The sequence below is a fragment of the Schistocerca americana genome, chromosome 6 (genome assembly GCF_021461395.2).
Source record: "Schistocerca americana isolate TAMUIC-IGC-003095 chromosome 6, iqSchAmer2.1, whole genome shotgun sequence".
In the NCBI taxonomy this organism is placed as follows: Eukaryota; Metazoa; Arthropoda; class Insecta; order Orthoptera; family Acrididae; genus Schistocerca; species Schistocerca americana.
Window position 1 is genome coordinate 536299691 of NC_060124.1, and position 16428 is coordinate 536316118.

At 39.7% G+C, this 16428-nt stretch overlaps 1 protein-coding gene across 1 annotated transcript in view; it reads right to left on the minus strand.

The window, feature by feature from the left end:
* Nucleotides 1-16428, minus strand: part of LOC124619473 (solute carrier family 22 member 1-like) — a 264507-nt gene that overhangs the window by 69139 nt on the left and 178940 nt on the right. The window contains exons 5-6 of the mRNA XM_047145879.1: nt 8055-8209; nt 1924-2122 (exon numbers count right to left, since the gene is read on the minus strand). Of these exons, the coding sequence (XP_047001835.1) occupies nt 1924-2122; nt 8055-8209 (354 nt within the window). The remainder of the gene's footprint in view (nt 1-1923; nt 2123-8054; nt 8210-16428) is intronic.

Here is a 16428-nt window from a genome sequence, read left to right on the forward strand (position 1 = left end):
ATTCAACTGGAAACATAGCTTTCCTCCAGGCATGTGTGATCATTTTGTTGAGTATGAGGACACTGAATTGATTATGGGTAAGCACATGAAGATCAATTACAGCATTATGACTGTGGAGCTCAGTATCAATGTTGTTGAGCAAACTTTCCATTGGCAAAAAAAGTATACATTAAAAAACTTGAACAAAGGACATTGCACATGGTGGGAATGTTGTTGCCTATATGTGTTGATCTGGAATTATGAACAGATCCTGTTGATGGAATGAAAATGAATACAGAATCAGACATTATGTTCCAACATAGAGAGGGAGACAGTTATCCCCTCATTGTCAAGAATATGTCCACTTTGCCTGATTTGGAAGCCTTTGGAGATCAGTTTACTTCTTCTTGCACACACAACACAGAAGACAGTGAGTAGTGGAGAAAGAAGTCTACCTTCCATGGAAATAGTTGGCTGAATTAGGTACGAATGTGATATTCCAGATGCTGATTGCACCCCGACAATCGTGTCTTGTTCCCTTATGCTAGATAGTGTGCAGTCTCTGTGAATGTCATAATTAAATACAGATTGGACAGTATTTAAAATTTCAGTGTTCATAATTAGGAACAATAGGGTCTATGAATTGAACTCCAGATGCAATCACAGAATTCTGTATCTCTTCTTATGCTTGAGCATGTTCGTACATTACAAACTGTGTAACTTTGTGACTCATGATCTTGTGAACTTCCTTCAAATTCCACACCCAGGGAGATCCAGCTTTGAAATCCATCAGTACAAGTGCTCTAGCTTTTGGGCATGCCTACTGCCTTGTATCAACATCATCACAGACATGGAATAAGCTCTTGCCTATTGAAAAGTAGACCAAATGTACTCCAATATGACCTTCTGTTTCTCACATTTTGTTCCTTGTTATTCATAATATCTCTGATAATGAGATAGATAGTTCCTGCTCTTGACCCTTGTGGAGTGATGCATAATTGTTTTCAGTGACCAGCCTTCTTTTTTTGCTGGAACTAGCTTCTTGACATACTCAAGAACAACAGTAATTAGCAACAGCATCTGTGAAGGGTTGTATATTGGTTCCCCATAAGTAAGGTTCTTAGAAGGTGTTTTCACCGGTTCTTCTTTCTCCAGGATCTCAGTGGTAGTGGCTCTTTCAAGCTTCTTGATTAATCTGAAGATAGTGTACAGTATCACTTTCCTCTCCACATACTTCACGTGATAAAGACAGTAATTCAGTTTGGTGGAAAGCCTCTAACACCTTGTTTGCATCAATCCTCACAGTGAACAATACAAAAACAAATACAAAATGTTCACTTATTGTTCACTATAACACTCACACACAAATACTATAGAGCAGAATGTACTTCTCTTATTCTGCCAAGGCACTATGCTGCCACTTGCATGGATTATGTGAAACTGACATTTGGTTATGGACCAGTTGGAATGGACAGCTGAAATGTGCTTTACTGATGTCTAGTGTATGAGTTGCATCTACATACAAAACATGAGTTCAGTGCCTATGAGACACTTCCCGAATGTATTTGTGAGCGGTCAACAAAATGCACTGGGGAAACTGCTGTAAAAGTAGTGTGAATATGAAACTTCTGGACATCTGAGTTCACAGAGTACTAAAAAATTAAATTATTATTTGCTACATAGCTGTCATAAAGCTCACATTGATTGACTTAGAGATATTATGGTGCATACCAAAAGATTCTATGTCACAAAATAACAAAGAAAATAAAGTATGAGTCCATGTACTCTAAATTCTTCATGATCATGAACTTAGAGGTGCAGATGTAAATATTGCCATAATGTTTAATGCGATATTTTGGATTTTTTGGCACTTAGATTTCATGCAAATTAACTTCTTTATAGCAAAAATTAATAATTGATCATGTCACATCTTGTAAGACTCACCATGTACACCATACTGAGAGCAGAAGGGAAGCAGTACTAAGAGGTGGGAGCACTGCAGCAAGCCACCACCAGCTGGTCAGCAATGGTGAGACACCAAAAAATACAAGCAGTGATGCTATGTGTGATAACTGCCATATTGTTAAATAAACTGCTACATGGTATAATGTGCAGTTTGTTTTAGAAGATGAAAACTCTTTCACTGAAAGCAAAAATTCAGGTGAATATTTTCAGATATTAAGGGTACGAATTTCTAATGGAGTCATTAGGTGTATCACATGATTGTTTACTGAACCTGATAACAGTTCACAGTGAGTGCTTAATTTCTTGTCCAACAGAAATTTGGAATAAAGCATTTAATAAAGACAGCAAAAATATCTGTATGAAGAAAAAAAAGACCAGCTTTAGTGAGCTGTAAATAGAGTGTTTGGAAATGGCTAGGAATATATTTCTGTTTTATTCACATAATAAGTAACTGAATGTAAGAACCACAAATGAGAGTTAAGTGGGAGATCTGTAGCTGATCTGATCTTCAGACTTATTTTACACCCAAATGGCACACTGTTACTCATCAAAACATTATCTACTGTGAAACATCTTGTATATGGAGACGTAGATGTAGATGATATTAAAGCACACAGCTGCTATCTTTATCTGCTACTTCATACTTCACATTTATGCATCTTCACTGATTTTAGGGAGGGTGAACAAGCTGTCAGTAATGGGAAAAGCTGAGATGTTCTGGATCTCTACTCATCACTGTTGACGCCACCTCCCTATACACCAACATCCTTCATGCCCATGGTCTTACTGCTATTGAACACTACCTTTCTCAATGTCCTTCAGACACCAAACTCACTACTTCATTCCTCATACACCTTACTAACTTTATCCTATCCCACAACTACTTCTGATTTGAAGGGAAAGTATATAAACAAATCTGTGGTACAGCCGTAGGCACCTGCATGGCACCCTCCTATGTCAACCTTTTTATGGGTCATGTAGAGGAGACCTTCCTAGCCTCCCAAAGCACCAAAACCCTAATCTGGTTCAGGTTCACTGTGAAACATCCTGTATATGGAGACGTAGATGTAGATGATAGCTCCATCTGCATCTCTGCCCACATTAAACCCACCAACCACCAAAAGTACCTGCATTTTGACAGCTCTCATCCCTCTCATACAGCCTGGCTACCAAGGGACGGTGTATCTGCTGTGAAAAAAACTGCCTTGCTCAGTATGCTGAGGGTCTCACCAAGGCCTTCATAGACTGGCACTATCCCCTCAAATGTAGTCCACAAACAGATCTCCCATGCCATTTCCCCTCACAACCCCAATACTCCCATCATCCCCAAAAGCCAGCCACAAAGGAATGTCCCCTTTGTCACCCAGTACCACCCCAGATTGGAACAACTGAACCACATCCTTTGCCAGGGCTTTGATTACCTATCACCATGCCCTGAAATGAAGGATATTCTACACAAGATACTTCCCACCCCTCCTAAAGTGGTGTTCAGTCGCCCATCTGACCTCCACAACATCCTAGTCCATCCCTATGCCACTCCCAATCCCAACCCCTTGCCACAAGGATCATATCCCTGCGGAAGACCCAGATGCAAAATCTGCCCAGTCCACCCACCCAGCACTTCCTATTCCATTCCAGTCCTACCCCATCAGGGGCTGGGGCCATCTGTGAAAGCAGCCACATCATTTACCAACTCTGTTGCAGTCATTACACAGCTTTTTATATTGGTATGACTAGCAACTGACTTTCTACGAGGATGAACGGCGACTGCCAAACTGTGGCCAAGAGCAAATCTACAACATGCAGCTGAACATCACACACTTGGTTTCAATGGCTGCTTCCTTCCTTCCACCACCAGCTTTTCTGAATTGCGCAGATGGGAGTTATCCTTACAACACATTCTCCACTCCCCTAATCATCCTGGCCTCAACCTATGGTAACACACTGTTCCCACTCCCTCCAACCAACAGTTTCCACTCCCTCTGTCCTATCATCCCCTCCCCATTCTTGTCTCCCATCCTGTTTATTTGCAGCCCTCTGCCAACATATCTGCCCATCTTTCCCCACTCCTCTCCTTTCTTGTTCCTTTTTCTCCCGCCTCCCTGCCCCACAAACCCCTGACACTGCACCTGTTGGCAGTCTAGTCCCTGTACATTCCACCAGACAGTGTTTGTCTCTCTCCCCATCTGTACACTACTACCCATTTCCCTTCCCCTTCCCCATCCCCTCCAGATTGCTCATTGCATCTCACATGCTGTTGCATTCCGGCCTGAGATGCTGGATTTGGTGGTCGTGTGAGGTGTGGTTGCTCGTGTGTGTGTGTGTGTGTGTGTGTGTGTGTGTGTGTGTGTGTGTGTGTGTCTTTACTGATGAAGCTGCGGCCGGAAGCTAAACGTGTCTTTTAATTGTGCCTGTCTGCAACTTGACATGTCTTTACAGTAAGTAGCAGTCTATTTTTCCTGCATTGTTAAAAGTTCAAACCTGTTGTTTATAAACATTAATGTTAACCAGAATATATCTCACAGTGTCAGATTTTCTGGCAAATGACTAATGAGATACTTTTTAACTACACTCATAAAATGAGCTGCACCCAGAAGACAAGGTAGACTACATTAATTTTTGGCGGGGAGGTAGATGGTACCATGCATATGAAATGATTACACTTTCAACTTTGTACGACCAACATGTACTGCACTACAATGCCAAAAAATGTACAAGCTAGTATGGTGCTTCCCCATTGTTGTAAATTACGGGTCCAGGCAGCATGGCATAAAGTTATACAGGTCTGGTATTTAGTCCTGTGATACTCCATCCCACACCACTTGCACCTGAGTGTGCAGATCTCATAGATTGGTGGTTGGAGGTGTACTCATGATGGCACACTTTATGGCACCCCACACATTCTCAATTGGGGATAGAGTGGGCAATGCGGCTGGCCACAATAAAGTATCCACAACTAAAAGGCATGCTCAGGAGGTGTCAGCAGTATGAGGAAGAGAGTTGGCCTGTAGAAATAGGGCATCCGCATGGGCATTCATGAACATCACAGCTATGAGTATGCATTTACCATGCAGCTGCAAGGGGCCCATTAGGAACACTAACTGTGAATGGGCATCATAAGATATCAGTCTTAACACCATTACACCCCTGGTGTGGCGTGTGATGAGAGACCACAAACCACTCTTTGTGGCACTCTCCACTTCACCTCCAGACACAGACACTGTGGTTGTCACCTCCAATACAGAAGCAGGAATCATCACAAAAATGATTTGCTTCCAGTCTGTAGGGGCACACATTCATCACTGCTGACACGAGGTAAGTCGGGCATGGCACAGCGAAGGTGTGAGTGGCAGGTGTTATAATGTTCATAGTGCAGCAAGCCCTGCAGTGTGCAGCTGTTTGCCAATGGTATTAGCACTTACAAGATGTTGCATATGAGACAGGACAGACTGCTGACTGGCTCCTAGTGCTGCTGTTTGATCTACTCACGTACGATGACAATCTGTTGGTGCTCTCTCCTCATGGCATGTGTCAGATGTCCAGATCCTACATCTACATCTACATCAGTACTCTGCAAATCACACTTATTGTCTGGCCCTGAGAGTGTAACTAATGGTGCAAAAGTAATCATGGGAATAGTTGATGGTGTGCAACATACCCACCCAGTTCCTTTGGGGTGCAGCTCTATTTATGATGATGAATGCATAATCTCCAGATTTTTTTTAGTATCCTCTGCCATGGACTTCAAGGTAGCATTGTCTGTAGATTTCCTACTTTGCACCTGATGTTTGCTAGCTATCTGTCACATTCCACTATATCTGCATACTAAATGCCACTTTCAACCTCATGTAGGGATCCAAAGACCTCATGGAAACCATCTTTACTTCTAGTCTTATAGCTGTAAATATCTAGGCTTATAGTTGTAAATATAACAGTTCATCTTAAATTTACTCTTTCTACTCATATTAACTACAAATGCCACTAGGAGTAAATATTGGCACGTGAATCTAAAATTTCCAAAGTTCCAGGTTATCAACTTTATCATTTTTAACCTTAGTTTCACTAGTAATTTCATGTACTAGTCAATACAATGAGAGAAATTTCTAAGTGAAAAGCAGGCCTAACTGAACTGTTTGATTAACTTGTATATATACTTGTGCCACATGAGTAAATGAGTATGCTGTCCATCAGGGTGCCTAGGATTGTAACACATGTAATTTAATTTCATATGTGCCCACTGATTTATACTTCCGCTATTTTTATTTGCCTAGAATTTTAGAACATGTGTTTTTGTACGATTAAGAATTATGTTGTTTCCTGTAACCCAGTTTCAAGCATGTTTTAACTATTCTGTTGCCTATGTCTGATATAAACTTATGTGGGCCCTTTATTAGTTTACTAGTATCAGCAGCAAGCATTACAGTTTTTGAAGTGACTTTGAACATCTTTAAAAAATTATCAGTGTAGATCAAGAACAGATATAGAACAACCACCAAACTTTGTGTGACATCACTCTGAATACTGTTCCCTCATTTATTAATGTGAGTCTATGTTTTCTAGTGTTGAGATACGACTATCCATGTAAGGGCTTACCAAATTTTTTAAATTTCTTTAGTAAAATTTTATGATCTGTACAGTGGAAGACCTTGACAGGACCATAGAAAATGTCAACATTTTGTTTAGTTGTACTAGAACTGAGTTCATGGAACCATGTACTGCTTTCTCTAAAGTGTATCCTTGACAAAAGCCAAACTCAAACTTTGTTAATGGTTATTGTCAGGAAATGGGTTCAATATTCTTGATGAAAGCCAAACTGAGAGGTTATTAAAAGTCTATTGTTAGAAAGGTGGATCAATATTCTGATATAGCTACTTTCTCTAAAATTTCTGAGAACATGAGAAGAGGGAATTTGTACAGTCATGATACAAGACACAAATGTAATTATCATGTAGACTTTTCTCCTAAAGTGAAACCATATATCTCAGTGCAAAAATAAAGCAAGAAATTGGAAATCCATACCGATTCTTAAGAAAAGTAAAAACATGTCACATTAACTACTCCTTGTACAAAATAACTGACTCTAGATTTAAGCAGTGACAATTCCTGCATGCTCCATAACAATTAGTAATGCTCATGAAAAACTGTGTGACAAATAGTGTTTTGTAAAGAGACGTCCTGCTGTAACACAGAAAGTAAGTGTTTCCCATGAAAAATACCCCTGTATTCATGTCAAGATTAAGCTTTCAATGAGAGACAAACATTGGTTACTTCACTTAACTGAGGAAGAAGCCATTTTTTAAAATAGTTGTGGCCCATCTGCCAATTGATTAAAATAATTTTAGCTAACATAAGCACAACTGGTATTAATCAGTTGATAATAAAGTGTATAGATCTTTTGTTAATGTTCCTTGACCCACCCCACATCTTTGAATCTCCCCACTCCTCCTTTTGAGACAGAGCTGCTGAGAGAGAGAGGACTTGTATCTAGCAGGATGGCAGTTCAAGTCCTCATCAAGCCATACAGATTAGTTTTCTGCTGTTTACTTATTTTTAAAGGTACTGTGTTTATGTTGAGAAGGACATAGCCAATTTCCATCCCTATCATTCTCCAATCCAAACTTGTGCTCTGCCTGTAACAAGCTTTGCACAGTGGGACATTAAACCACAGTCTTCCTTTCTTCCCTCCTTTTGATGGCATCTGCACAAGGATGTGTAACCCTCTAATTCATGCAGAGAGAAAAATGTAATGCCCATTTACAGATATTTGTGCAATGCAACTGCTCTGTTTTACACTTTTTTACTTCTGACTCTTAGTTTCAAAATTTTTCTCTTTTTCTATCTTATCATATTTTTATGCTTTTTCAAATTTTCAACAGTGTCTCCTTTGACACTCACACCTTTCTCTGCCTTCTGCTCTACCAGCTAAAGGACATGACCTCCTGAATGTCAAGGTTCATTGACTTTAACCATTTCCAAATTTGCATGCCATCCCACATGTTCCAGTTTTCTCACTGGAATGTATGTTGCTTCTTTCTTATCAAAGATTGTAAATTGTATTTCTGTATGCAAATGTATCATATGCTGCAAAGCGCAAAAAATTTGTTGCTTACCTGTTGAGATAGGCAGGCACATAACAGCCATCTGACAGCATCCCAAGATTATCCAGGCAAACAAAATTGTTGAGAAGGCTGTACAAATCATTGTCAAAATACTACCAAACAACAAAACACCCAGACTAAATACCAGTGAAAAACATTTGCTGTACCTGGAACATAATACTTTAATAACAGTATCTCCAGAAAAGTTTGGACAAAAGGAATAAACAATATGACAAGGATAAACCAGAAAATTCTTATTTCTATACTTGATATTCCAATAATCTTATGTACAGTAAGCCAGCAAGAAATAAATTAGATGATGTCTAAAAAACATTATGAATTAGGATAGATTACTATTCGCCACATATAGAAGGCAATGTGTAGTGGACAGGTACATTTAAAATTGGACTTCTCAAAATTATTAAGATTATTAAGCTATTGCACTCTTTTTAACATATCTAGACACACACACACACACACACACACACACACACACACACACAAGCAACTCAGCAAGGATGGGTAGTTGGGGGGGGGGGGGGTATAGAAGTGATGTAAGGTGGCTGTTGGAAATGGGGGGAGGTGAGAAGGAAGACGAGAGAAACAGAGGACTCTGCAGTGGCCAGGAGGGGGGGGGGGGGGGGGGGATAGAAGACTAATGTGTTCTTTGAAGTATCTGTCAGTGTTTTGTAGAGATTAATCAGTTAGAAGGAATTGCCAGAGAGATGAATGTATGTTATAGCTTTAGAAAGAAAATTAATTTAGCTGTTATCTGGAGAAAATATTAGTCATTCATGTCACAAATGAAACTGATGTTTCCATAATCACCGCACGTCGCTTTTAGTTAGTTTTGAGATCCATACAATCTGCTACTGGAACCACAGTCTGGTTATTTAACATACTTTGGAGAGTGAGACACAAGTGAGGAGCAATATGGGAGAAGAAATTCTGAGAAGATTGTGCCCAATGAGTGTGCACCAAAATTTCATTACAGAGGACTGTAAAAAATAAGTTTTAGAAAAAAATGAAGTAAATATAAATAATTATTAGCCCTACAGTTAAAAAGACAGTGGCAATATTTACTTTAATGTAAAATTTCCTAAAATAATGGAGAGGACATAATGTCATGGACAGTACTTTTTATGCAGAAAAATGAAAATAAGTGTTTAAAAATGAGTGTTACATATCCTTATGTTCATCTTACAGCCAAATGTGGCACCTGCTTTGCTCATAGGTTCATCAGAATTACCAAGCAAGGTGGCGCAGTGGTTAGCACACTGGACTCACATTCGGGAGGACAATGGTTCAAACCTGCATCCAGCCATCCAGATTCAGGTTTTCCAAGATTTCTCTAAATCACTTCAGGCAAATGCTGGGATGGTTCCTTTGAAAGGGCACAGCCTACTTCCTTTCCATTCTCCCCTAATCCGATAGGACTGATGACCTCACTGTTTGGCCCCCTCCCTCAAATCAAACAACCAATCTTATAAAATGTACCTTTCTCTTCCTTCAGCTTCTTCATACATCCTTGATCAACAGTTCTCCAATACTATATTGTCAAATTAAATGATATTTTCATGTGTGGACCCACTTAGCTCATTAGGTTTGTCAGAATTAATTCTTCTTATGAGATGTACCATTCTCTTTTTTCAGCTACTTTATACATCCCTAATTAACAGTTCTCCAACACTATGTTGTGAAATTAAATGATATTTTCATGTGTGAAATTAATTTTTTTTCCAATTGTACCTGTTACCATTTAAATCATAACAAATAACACTTTTTTAAGGATACATTCATTTTGTCTTTTGACACATTTTTAAATGTCACAATTGAGTTTGTTTGGATTAACACTAACACAGCTAATAACAAGGCTGTAAATCTAAATGTATCTGAGAAGCTCTTTTTCATAATCCCCGTGAGTTTTATTGTTGTTAATTAACTGGAATGAGACGAGTAGTTTGTAAACATATTCAGCATACTTCACATATATATTTGAATCATATTCATGTGGATAAAATGATATGTGATTGCACAATTTTCAGTTTGAGATGATGATAATTTCATACTTCTTGTGTTGAATGACCTTGTCGTGATTTGAGAATTTTCGCATAAATTCTAGGACCACTTGTCCTTCTACCATTGCGAACACATGATATTTTAAAAATAAGTGTGAGAGAATGTACATACTGCGTGACACACATTTGTGTGTGCAGGCTGGAAAGGAGTCATGAGCACAAGGTAGACGCGATGGTCCAACAGCATCATCAAGTGTTTGCCGCTCACGTCACGGAAGCCGTATTGGAAGAAAAAGGAGTGTTCTTCATCTACATCTACATGACTACTCTGCAATTCACATTTAAGTGCTTGGCAGAGGGTTCATCGAACCACGATCATACTATCTCTCTACCATTCCAGTCCTGAACAGCGCGCGGGAAAAATGAACACCTAAACCTTTCTGTTCGAGCTCTGATTTCTCTTATTTTATTTTGATGATCATTCCTACCTATGTAGGTTGGGCTCAACAAAATATTTTTGCATTCAGAAGAGAAAGTTGGTGACTGAAATTTCGTAAATAGATCTCGCCACGACGAGAAACGTCTTTGCTTTAGTGACTTGCATCCCAACTTTCGTATCATATCTGCCACACTCTCTCCCCTATTACGTGATAATACAAAACAAGCTGCCCTTTTTTGCACCCTTTCGATGTCCTCCGTCAATCCCACCTGGTAAGGATCCCACTCCGCGCAGCAATATTGTAACAGAGGACGAATGAGTGTAGTGTAAGCTGTCTCTTTAGTGGACTTGTTGCATCTTCTAAGTGTCCTGCCAATGAAATGCAACCTTTGGCTCACCTTCCCCACAATATTATCTATGTGGTCTTTCCAACCGAAGTTGTTCGTAATTTTAACACCCAGGTACTTAGTTGAATTGACAGCCTTGAGAATTGTACTATTTATCGAGTAATCGAATTCCAATGGATTTCTTTTGGAACTCATGTGGATCACCTCACACTTTTCGTTATTTAGCGTCAACTGCCACCTTCCACACCATACAGCAATCTTTTCTAAATCACTTTGCAACTGATACTGGTCTTCGGATGACCTTACTAGATGGTAAATTACAGTATCATCTGTGAACAACCTAAGAGAACTGCTCAGATTGTCACCCAGGTCATCTACAAAGATCAGGAACAGCAGAGGTCCCAGGACGCTTCCCTGGGGAACACCTGATATCACTTCAGTTTTACTCGATGATTTGCCGTCTGTTACTACGAACTGTAACCTTCCTGACAGGAAATCACGAATCCTGTCGCACAACTGAGATGATACCCCATAGACTCGCAGCTTGATTATAAGTCGCTTGTGAGGAACAGTGTCAAAAGCTTTCTGGAAATCCAGAAATACGGAATCAACCTGAGATCACCTGTTGATAGCGGCCATTACTTCGTGCGTTGCACAAGAACAATGTTTCCTGAAACCATGCTGATTCCCTTCGAGGTGATTCATAATGCTTGAATACAGTATATGCTCCAAAACCCTACTGCAAACCGACGTCAATGATATAGGTCTGTAGTTCGATGGATTACTCCTACTACCCTTCTTAAACACTGGTGCGACCTGCGGAATTTTCCAATCTGCAGGTACAGATCTATCAGTGAGCAAGCGGTTGTATATGATTGCTAAGTAGCGAGCTATTGTATCACTGTAATCTGAAAGGAACCTAATCGGTGTACAATTTGGACCTGAAGACTTGCCCGTATCAAGCAATTTGAGTTGCTTCGCAACCCCTAAGGTATCTACTTCTAAGAAACTCATGCTAGCAGCTGTTCGTGTTTCAAATTCTGGAATATTCCATTCATCTTCCCTGGTGAAGGAATTTCAGAAATCTGCGTTCAATAACTCCGCTTTAGCGGCACAGTCGTCAGTAACAGTACCATCGGCACTGCGCAGCGAAGGTATTGACTGCGTTTTGCCGCTTGTGTACTTTACATACGACCAGAATGTCTTTGGATTTTCTACCAAATTTGGAGACAATGTTTCATTGTGGAACCTATTAAAGGCATCTCGCATTGAAGTCCGTGCCAAATTTCACGCGTCTGTAAGTTTTAGCCAATCTTTGGGATTTCGCGTTCTTCTGAACTTCACATGCTTTTTCCGTTGCCTCTGCAACAGCATTCGGGCCTGTTTTGTGTACCATGGGGGATCAGTTCCATCTATTTATGTATCTTATAGTGTTTTATATTGTTGACTATCATAATAAGAAAAAAGAAGAACAGTTGAAACATTGTTAATTAAACTTCACGTATTGGACTCGCTAGAGGTGAGACAGTTCATATATTATGTGGTTGTTGAACCAAATATATTGTAGATGTTTTAATCGAGTCTAACACAAGACTAGTCAGTTAACTTGCAAGTATTCTAATACTTATGTGAGAAGGAATGAATTTGTTATTTGTGGAAGTTAAAATATATCAAGCCTGAACTACAAGTATTCTGTGAGTATCTACTTATTTCATGAGTAGAGAGAGAGAGAGAAAGAGAGAGAGAGAGAGAGAGAGAGAGTCTGATAAATTCCGTTAACCAGCTGTATTCTTCAGAGATCGATGGAGACAGCTATCCAGAGAAGAAGATGGGCTGTGCAGATAAAGTAAGTAAACTGATGTGAGAGAGGTGTGATTTTTCAATCCAACTTCACAATGCTTCGGGTCGCCTAAAGCACTAGAACATCATTGATGAACTTTCGGATTTGTTTCTGTATATTTGTTATTCATCCTGTGAATACTATTTCACTTATTATGTGCTTGTTTCTCATCACCAGTTAAGGATTTCACTGCCTCTATTTCCAGATATGGGGTATGAATTTCTTTTGCCTCTGTAGAACGGCAAAGCAAAACTTCTTGCCTGGTAGTGAAGTCTATGTTTCATAGGTTCAATGCAGTCCCCCCTTAGATTACAGGACATTGTCAGTTATTTTTCCTGAACATGACATTCTTGGAGTGTGAGTCTAAGTCTAAAAACTTTCTGCTTATGCATGCCATAAATTCTTCATTGGAGCCAAAAACATTTTAGAGCTACAAATTTATTTACTTATAGAATAAATTGAAGGTGACGGAGTACCCAATATACTGAACAGAACAGATGTTGCAGCAGTTCACACTTCCGATCGCAGAGTTTTCTATTGGCAATGCGCATTAGTGGGCAGTTACATTCTCCTGAGGGATGATGATTTTTTCCATTGCAGTCCAGATATCTCCTCCCCTTTCATTCAGGATCTGATTTTGCTTTTGATCATCACTTGACAAAACTGGCCCCTGCTTTGCTCATAGGTTTGTCAGAATTAATTCTTCTTATTAAATGTACTACAGTAGAAGAAGAACGGGTAGCTCTGAGAGACGAAGTAGTGAAGGCAGCAGACGATCAAGTAGGTAAAAAGGTGAGGGCTAATAGAAATCCTTGGGTAACAGAAGAAATATTGAATTTAATTGATGATAGGAGAAAATATAAAAATGCAGTAAATGAAGCAGGCAAAAAGGAATACAAATGTCTCAAAAATGACATCGACAGGAAGTGCAAAATGGCTAAGCAGGGATGTCTAGAGGACAAATATAAGGATGTAGAGGCTTGTCTCACTAGGGGTAAGATAGATACTGCCTACAGGAAAATTAAAGAGACCTTTGGAGAGAAGAGAACCACTTGTATGAATATCAAGAGCTCAGATGGCAACCCAGTTCTAAGCAAAGAAGGGAAGGCAGAAAGGTGGAAGGAGTATATAGAGGGTTTATACAAGGGCGATGTGCTTGAGGACAATATTATGGAAATGGAAGAGGATGTAGATGAAGACGAAATGGGAGATAAGATACTGCGTGAAGAGTTTGACAGAGCACTGAAAGACCTGAGTCGAAACAAGGCCCCGGGAGTAGACAACATTCCATTAGAACTACTGATGGCCTTGGGAGAGCCAGTCATGACAGAACTCTACCCTCTGGTGAGCAAGATGTATGAGACAGGCGAAATACCCTCAGACTTCAAGAAGAATATAATAATTCCAATCCCAAAGAAAGCAGGTGTTGACAGATGTGAAAATTACCGAACTATCAGTTTAATAAGTCACAGCTGCAAAATACTAACGCGAATTCTTTACAGACGAATGGAAAAACTGGTAGAAGCGGACCTCGGGGAAGATCAGTTTGGATTCGGTAGAAATGTTGGAACACGTGAGGCAATACTAACCTTACGACTTATCTTAGAAGAAAGATTAAGAAAAGGTAAACCTACATTTCTAGCATTTGTAGACTTAGAGAAAGCTTTTGACAATGTTAACTGGAATACTCTCTTTCAAATTCTGAAGGTGGCAGGTATAAAATACAGGGAGCGAAAGGCTATTTACAATTTGTACAGAAATCAGATGGCAGTTATAAGAGTCGAGGGGCATGAAAGGGAAGCAGTGGTTGGGAAAGGAGTGAAACAGGGTTGTAGCCTCTTCCCGATGTTATTCAATCTGTATATTGAACAAGCAGTAAAGGAAACAAAAGAAAAATTCGGAGTAGGTATTAAAATTCATGGAGAAGAAGTAAAAACTTTGAGGTTCGCCGATGACATTGTAATTCTGTCAGAGACAGCAAAGGACTTGGAAGAGCAGTTGAACGGAATGGACAGTGTCTTGAAAGGAGGATATAAGATGAACATCAACAAAAGCAAACGAGGATAATGGAATGTAGTCAAATTAAATCGGGTGATGCTGAGGGAATTAGATTAGGAAATGAGACACTTAAAGTAGTAAAGGAGTTTTGCTATTTAGGGAGTAAAATAACTGATGATGGTCGAAGTAGAGAGGATATAAAATGTAGACTGGCAATGGCAAGGAAATCATTTCTGAAGAACATCGAGTATAGATTTAAGTGTCAGGAAGTCGTTTCTGAAAGTATTTGTATGGAGTTTAGCCATGTATGGAAGTGAAACATGGACGATAACTAGTTTGGACAAGAAGAGAATAGAAGCTTTCGAAATGTGGTGCAGAAGAATGCTGAAGATAAGGTGGGTAGATAACGTAACTAATGAGGAGGTATTGAATAGGATTGGGGAGAAGAGAAGTTTGTGGCACAACTTGACTAGAAGAAGGGATCAGTTGGTAGGACATGTTCTGAGGCATCAAGGGATCACCAATTTAGTATTGGAGGGCAGCGTGGAGGGTGAAAATCGTAGAGGGAGACCGAGAGATGAATACACTAAACAGATTCAGAAGGATGTAGGTTGCAGTAGGTACTAGGAGATGAAGAAGCTTGCACAGGATAGAGTAGCATGGAGAGCTGCATCAAACCAGTCTCAGGACTGAAGACCACAACAACATTAAATGTACCGAGCAAGGTGGCGCAGTGGTTAGCATGCTGGACTCACATTCAGGAGAACAATAGTTCAAACCTGCATCCAGCCATCCAGATTCAGGTTTTCCAAGATTTCTCTAAATCACTTCAGGTGAATTCTGGGATGGTTCCTTTGAAAGGGCACAGCCTACTTCCTTCCCTATCCTTCCCTAATCCGATGGGACTGATGGCCTCACTGTTTGGTCCCCTCCATCAAATCAAACAATCAATCTTATAAAATGTACCTTTCTCTTCCTTCGGCTTCTTCATACATCTCTGATCAACAGTTCTCCAATACTATATTGTGAAATGAATTGATATTTTCAGGGTGGACCCACTTGGCTCATAGGTTTCCCAGGATTAATTCTTCTTATGAGATGTACCATTCTCTTTTTTCAGCTATTTCATACATCCTTAATTAACAGTTCTCCAATACTATATTGTGAAATTAAATGATATTTTCATGTGTGAAAGCTAGTTTGGAATGTCATCCCATGTATCATCTTCAGGAGAGCTGGGCCATAGTTGGACTGAGGCCATTGTTTTTTTAAACATTGGGAATGAAGGAACAGCCTTCTTATAACCCTTCACCAACTTTGGATGAATTTCTATAGAGGATAAATCGTTAAAACCATAGAATTTTGAGACAGCATGGTAGTCCAGCTCGAATAATGTGACTTCTTGAGGAATCTCTATCAACAAAAATAATTCACAAACTAGCTGACACTTCATTTACAGTATTGTGTCATATATATCAACATGATGAAAACATAATGTAACTGATATTCATCCATCTCTTTGCAGGTTAGTAACTTTCTACCTTGTGCTCTTTGCTACTACGGTGGGCACAGAAGTCATGAATCTCCCGATTTTGCATGTACTTGTAACTGAGTGGGCTGGGCCAGTTTGAGAACATTTTTCTGCACAAATGAGTTATTGTTTGGCACACTTTTGCCTTGTATACAGGTCTTACACTTGGGCACCGCTCGTGACCCTCTCAGCTTGGTGCCCCAAATGGCCACC